The sequence below is a fragment of the Elephantulus edwardii genome, unplaced genomic scaffold (genome assembly GCF_000299155.1).
Source record: "Elephantulus edwardii isolate Elephantulus edwardi_28Jun2011 unplaced genomic scaffold, EleEdw1.0 scaffold00290, whole genome shotgun sequence".
Taxonomy (NCBI): Eukaryota; Metazoa; Chordata; class Mammalia; order Macroscelidea; family Macroscelididae; genus Elephantulus; species Elephantulus edwardii.
Window position 1 is genome coordinate 941,258 of NW_006400040.1, and position 7,223 is coordinate 948,480.

At 37.2% G+C, this 7,223-nt stretch overlaps 1 protein-coding gene across 1 annotated transcript in view; it reads right to left on the minus strand.

Moving 5' to 3' along the window:
* The window catches only part of SLCO6A1 (solute carrier organic anion transporter family, member 6A1), a 139,484-nt gene that overhangs the window by 122,552 nt on the left and 9,709 nt on the right, over positions 1–7,223 (minus strand). Inside the window, exon 3 of the mRNA XM_006900688.1 lies at positions 2,365–2,550. Coding sequence (XP_006900750.1) covers positions 2,365–2,550 — 186 coding nt within the window. The remainder of the gene's footprint in view (positions 1–2,364; positions 2,551–7,223) is intronic.

A 7,223-nucleotide genomic window follows, 5' to 3' on the forward strand; every position in this document is an offset into this window, starting at 1 on the left:
GACTATGCAAAGGCTTTTGACTGTGTGGATCACAACAAGCTATGGCTGACTCTGAGAAGAATGGGAATCCCAGAACATTTGATTGTGCTAATGTGTAAGTAAGGCTTGCTGAAACTGAGGAGGACCTGAAGCGCTTGCTGCAGAAGGTCAAAGATTGCAGCCTTCAATATGGATTAAAGCTCAAAGTCAAGAAAACAAAGATTCTCTCCATTGGGCCAACTGGCAGCATCATGATAGATGGTGAAGAGATTGAGATTGTTGACAGCTTCAGTTTGCTTGGCTCTACAATCAACAGTCTTGTTACCAGGAACCAGGAAATGAAAAGATGAATTGCATTGGGAAGGTCTACTGTCAGAGACCCCTCCAAGGTACTGAGGAGTAACGATGTCAGTCTGGAGAGTAAGGTGCACCTGATACAGGTCATGGTCTTTGCCACTACATGCTATGTATCATAGAGGTGGACAATGACTAGGGATGACAGAAGGAGAATTGATGCCTTTGAGCTCTGGTGCTGGAGAAGAGTACTGAATACACCATGGACTACTAGGAGAACAAACAAGTTCATCCTGGAGAGGGTGAAGCCAGGCTGCTCCTTGGAGGCAAGGATTCTGAAGTTCCGTATGACATACTTTGGACATGTTGCAAGACGGGATCAGTCCTTAGAGAGGGATGTCATGCTTGGGAGGGTGGAGAGACAGCATAGGAAAGGAAGACCTCAATGAGATGGATTGATTCTATCACTGGGGTAATGGGGATAATCGTGTTGGAGACAATAATATTGGTAAGGGATAGAGCATGGTTTAGGGCTGTCGTACATAGGGCCACTATGAGTCACAAACCATTAGACAGCACATAACAACACTTACTTAGTCACAATTTATGAAACTTTTATGCTAAACTTTTAATCTTAAATTTTTTCTCATGTAAGTTGAACCACATTTTGTTTTTAAGAAAAACATGACCTTATTGCCATCAATTTGGAACTAATTCATCACTTAACCTTCAGGGAATTTTCAGAAGCTGTAAATAACATTGGAGGAGACTGCTCATCGTTCTGCTACAGAGCTTCTTATGGATTCATATCACTAGAAACGTGCCATCTTTGGATTAATGCAACTCTCTGTCCTCTAGACCACCAAATTTCCTGCTGTTTATTATTGTCTTTTATTATAGGTATTGACACAACCTAAGTTTTATTTATATTTGGAGGCCAGAAATTGTATACATATTTTAATACATAAATAAAAATACAGAAGTAAAAAAATGTATTCCAACTATGATGAAGAATTGGATGATATTGACACTTCATCAATTTTGGTAATAGGTCCACTTGTTGACAGTTCTACAGCATCTTGGTTATATCTGAGACTGGTGTATATAATCAGAAATATTGAGAGTTGTCTTTTTGAATCTCTGTTTTTCCTCTTCATATATTTTGTGACAATATCTCACCTGTTTTCTGAATTTACTGACTTTAGCATATTAATCATCTTTTTAGCCCATGTTTTCAAGTATTTTATACACCTTTTTTACACTAAAATAAATCAATGATATATATATATATATATATAGTTTGTTGTTATGTACCATCAAGCAAGCTGTAACCGACCTACAGCTGACCCTTCGGTGGATTTTCAGAGGCACATAATCAGTAAGAAGAAGACTGCCCACCCTTTCCTGTGGAGCAGCTGGTGGATTAAAACCATTTACCTTCAGGATTGCAGCAGAGTTTCTTACCACTGGGCCACAGGGCTCTCTTAAATAGCAGTATTGTAAACAGCATCGCATAAATTGTGTTATCAGATATCTTTGATGTTAGAGAACATCTAAGAATAACAGCAAATTACACCCACATTGTATGTAATATATATTACTAATAATGGATGCACAGAAAATTTTTAAAAAAGCATGGATTCTCATAAATGCCATTCTCCATAACATGGTTATATTTTATGGCAAGAAGTATCTATAAATTTCCAGGAGCTTTCTTCTACTCTGTCTTAATCTTGAAGCAAGCAATACTAAAGTCTGCCTTCCATGCTATAGTACTTGTATGTCTGTGTGTATATGTACCTATATATGTGTATGTAGAAGAGTATATTTATTATTTAAAAATTAATGTTTCCATCTCTTGCTGTAAATTTTCCCAGCATTCTTCAGATTCTGTTGTCTAAATCTCAGTATCTCTTCAGAATAAAGAGGTTAATTTCACTTTAATTAAGATCCCAGTTATATTTATTATAAGGCAGTCTATCATACAGGCCATTAGTTGGTACTTCAGTATCAGTTTATATACCCACACTACAGTACAAAAGTTCAATGAAAATTAAAAACTGGTAAATCATATTTAAAAAAATAACTTGCCTATATATGTTCCAATTGAGTAGCCTTTAGCGCTGTCATCAACATAGATTTTTGAAAGAAGAAAAACAGGCGATGCTATTATTCCCTGTACAATCTTCCCCAGGGTGTAGAAAAACATATAGTTTGATCGGGATGATTTTACGGTATCTCTGCAAATATCTATAGCCTTCATTTCTTGGCACATATCTTTTAAAAAGATGATAATTATTATTTTTTGTAAACTGAGTTCAAAATTTTAACATATAACAAACATGCACTATTTTTCACTCTATTTTCTCTTTTAAGAGCTATTTTGACAATTAGTTTCTTTTGTTTTCAGTTAACATTTTATTTACACTGAATGTACTACAATTAATCATGTTCTCAGAAGACTGTAATTAAAAAAGAAAAGTTGCAGGAATACTGAAAAAGATGAACATAATATAGTATAAACACATTCTTTCAGATATTTTAATATTTATGCACCCATAAATATGTGAAGATATACACATTTGCTTACATACATGTGAGTGTCCTTGATTCTTAAAACAATTTCTAATGAATATGCAAATTAAAAGATAACATCCTAGGAACAATCTGCACACTAAACTTCCACAGTTATAGTAAAACAATTTTGCATTATATCCTAAAACACTTCCAGAATAAACGTTTGGTCAACACTGAAAGTACTTCTGCCAATTCAAGAACCACTTTATTACATTAAATAACATAAACTATGTTTATGACTTTGTAAAGATAGTTCTGTTACAGTATTTAGGGAACTCTGGTGGCCTAGTGGTAAGCTGTGCCGCAATCCAAAAGACACACAGTTTGAATCCACCAGCTGTTTCATGAGAGAAGGAATGACAATCTTCTCTGGTTCAATTAACTCTGAAAATCCACTGGAGGGTCAGGTACAGGTTGGTCCCAACTTGATAGTACACATAAACAACAGTATTTAGAGAAAGTGCCATGTTAACATAGACTGAAAAATGAATGAGATAAAGTAGGGAAGCTAGGAGAATTCTTTCAAGAAATTACCTATGAATCTGAAGAGGATGTATAAAATGACAAAAAAAGGATCAAGAATTATTTTTAGTTGTTATTGTTGCATTGAGAATAGGAAGAATTTAAGAAAATTTAAATGCTAATGAATGAGAACCATAAAATGGGAGAATCTGCATGAAGAAATCACCAATAAAGCATATTCCCCAGGAGACAAGAGTGCATAGGATACTGAGCACGATGGCATATTCTACATTTTAACAGGAAGGAGGAAAGAATATGAACATATACACATAGGTGGAGTAACGGATTTCATACTAAGACCATGGTGTTGTTATGTGCCATGGAGTCACCTGCAACTCATAGCGACCCTATGGACAACAGCCTTAAACCCTGCTCTATCCCTCACCAATCTTACTTACTGTCTGACATTCCTATCCGAATTACCCCAGTCACTGAATCAATCCACCTCATCGAGGGTCTTCCTCTCCTGCCCTGTGCCTCCACCCTCCTAAGCATGACATACCTCTCCAAGGACTGGTCCCTCCTTGCAACATGTCCAAAGTATGTCAGATGAAGCTTCGGAATCCTTGCCTGGTTTAACCCTCTCTAGGGTGAACTTGTTGATTTTCTTAGCAGTCCATGTTATAGTCAATACTCTTCTCCAACACCATAGCCCAAAGTCATAACTTCTCCCTTCTATCATTCCTGGTCATTGTCCAGCTCTCTGACGCATAGCAAATGACTGAAAATACAATAGCCTGTTATCAGGCACACCTTAGTCTCCAGATTGACATCACTGCTTTTCAGTAGTCCTTTGGAGAGGTCTCTGACAGCAGACTTTCCCACTGCAATATATCTTGATTTCCTGGCTGCTGGTGCCAAAAGTGCTGACTTGAATCAAGCAAACTAAAGCTGTTAACAGTCTCAATTACTGTGCCATCCATCCTGATACTGCCAATTGGCCCAGTGGTAAAAAATCTTTGTCTCCTTGATATTGAGCCTCAATACATATTGAAGGCTGAAGTCAGGTCCTCCTCAGTTTCAGCAAGTAAGACTCTGTCATTTGCGTAACACATATTGTTGATGAATCTTCCTCCAATGCTGACGCCACATTTCTCTTCATACAGCCCAGCCTCCAGGATAATCTGTTCTGCATACAGTTTGAATAGGTATGGAGACAGGACACATTCCTGGCTTACACCCTTTCCAATTTTGAACCATGCAGTGTTCCCTTGCTCTGTTCTGACGACTGCCTCCTGGTCCAAGTGTAGCTTCACATTAGCATGATCAAGTGTTCTGAGATTCCCATTCTTCTCAGAGTCAGCCACAGTTTGTTATGATCCACACAGGCAAATGCCTTTGCATAATCAATAAAACATAGACAGACAATCCTCTGATATTCCCTGCTCTCAGCCAAGATCCATCTAGCATTAGCTACAATATCCCTAGTACCACGACCCCTTCTAAACCCAGCCTGCACTTCTGGCAGTTCTCTGTTTATGTGCTGTTCCAGTCATTTTTGGATAATCCTCAGCAGCATATTGCTTGCATGTGATATCAATGATATTGTTCGATAATTTCATACACTCTCTTGGATCACTTTTATTTGTAATGGGAACAAACATAGATCTCTTCCAGTCAGTTGGCCAAGTGGTCATCCTCCAGATTTCTTGACACAACTTGGTGAGCACATCTACAGCAGCATCTATTAGCTGAAATATGTCAACTAGTATACCATCAATTCTTGGGGCCTTATTTTTGCCAATTCTTTCAAAGCAGCTTGAACTTCTTCCTTCCTTCATCACCATAGGCTCTTGTTCATATACTGTTTCATGAAATTCTTCTGTGTCTGCCAATTCTTTTCAGTACAATGATTCTGTATACTCTTTTCCATCTTCTTTTAATACTTCCCGGATCATCTAATATTCTGCCCAAAGCATCCTTAAGTATTGCAACTCGAGGTCTGAATTTGCTCTTTCATTCTTTGACCTCAAGAAATGCTGAGTGACTTCAGCCCTTTTGATTCTCTGACTCCAGCTCCTTGCACATTTCATTGTAATACTTTACTTTCTCTTCCCATGCTGCCTTTTGAAATCTTCTGTTCAACTCTCTAGTATCTTGAACTCTTCTCTTTACTTTGGCTTCTCAGAGCTCTAGTGCCATATTCAGAGTGTGATATTCAGGGACTAAGACCTTAGGGATCATTATTTTTAAATCTGCATTATCCATCTGAACCATGAGTTCAGTGAAGAAGGCCCAAAATACTTGTTATAACAGGGAGGGAAAGTGGGCTGATGTGAAAAATTTATAAATCAAGAGGATGAATCCTTGTGATTGTGATGAATCCTTGTACTGCCACCAACAAATTTATTCTGAGTTTGTGCTGTTGTTTGGTATAATTTCTTTTTCCCCTAGCAACAATCAGCAGAATCACAAATTTAAACAGAGGAAAGATTTTATAGCTAGGTCTGAAGTTTTCCAGGTTTATAACAAAAAGGTACAATGAAACAAGAAACATTGCGATAATAATTAATATTTGTATATGTTGTTTATGTGTATGTGTGTGTGCACACACGTGAGAGAGATCAAGGAACATAAAATAATCTGCAAAGGTAAGGCAACAAAATCAAAGAAAAACTAAGAAAGGAAGAATTTAGGGATAATAGACAGTTACATACTATCAAGTCAGCACCAAATCATAGCTGACCTTCTAGTAGGTTTTCAGAGGCAGTAAACTAAATGGAATGAAACTGTTCCTTTCTCTCCCTTGGAGTAGCTGGTGGATTAGAACCATAGTACTGTGCATTAACAGTACAGCTCTTTGCAACTAAGTTACCAGAGCTCCCTATTAATAGATGAAGGCTATTAACTGTTGTTATGGTCCTGTAGTGAGGTCAGTGGGTGGAATCAGAGTGGGATATAAATGTTAAGAAATTCTCATTAAAAGGAAAGTGTACTGGACAATGCTGAATGTGGACGGACACGGAAATGTTATTAGGTGCTGTCAAGTGCACTATAAATCATAACAATCCTATGAAAAACAGATCTAAACCTGTCCTACCTGCAATACCCTCAGGATCTCAGTCATTCTCAAGCTCACTGTAGTCAACTGTAGTATTCAATCACCTAGAGAGGCTTCATATCTTCTGATTTTTTACTTTTCCCAGCATGGTGGTTTTTTCCAGGGACCAGTTCCTCTTGACAATTTGCCCAAACTATGTAAGACCAAGGCTTAACATATTTTCCTCTAAGTAGCACTTTTGTTATACTTCCTTCAAAACAGATCTGTTTTTTCTTTTTGCAACCTGTAGTATATACAATACTCTTTATCAACACCACAATTCAAGGGCATAAATTTGTCTTTATCGTCGTTACTCATTGTCAAACATTCAGATACACTGGAAGAAATTAAAAGACCATGGCTTGAAGCAGGTGTACCTCATGCTTTAAACTGACATCCTCGCTCTTTAGCATTTGGCTGAGGCCCTTGATGGTGGATTTCCCCAATGTAATACATTTTTAAATTTCTTTGCTGCTGTTTCCTTAGGTATTGAATGTGAATTCAAATAACTTAAGTAATTAACAACTTAAGTCTTTTCTCCATCTATAAAGATGTTGACTGGTGGTTCAGTAGTAATAATTTTTGTTTTCTTGATGTTAAGATGTAATCCATACTGAAGACTTTTTTATTGATGGCTTAAATCCTGTAGTTATGATATTTGTGCCCACCACCTTTTCTTCTTGAATCACAAAATAAATGTCAATTTCAGAAGTTAGGTGGTGAATATTCATCTTCCCTCTAGAATCTTGTGGGTGGGAGGCTTTTGCCTGATTTAGAAAGGAAAATTTCATATTTTAAATATGAAGTACAC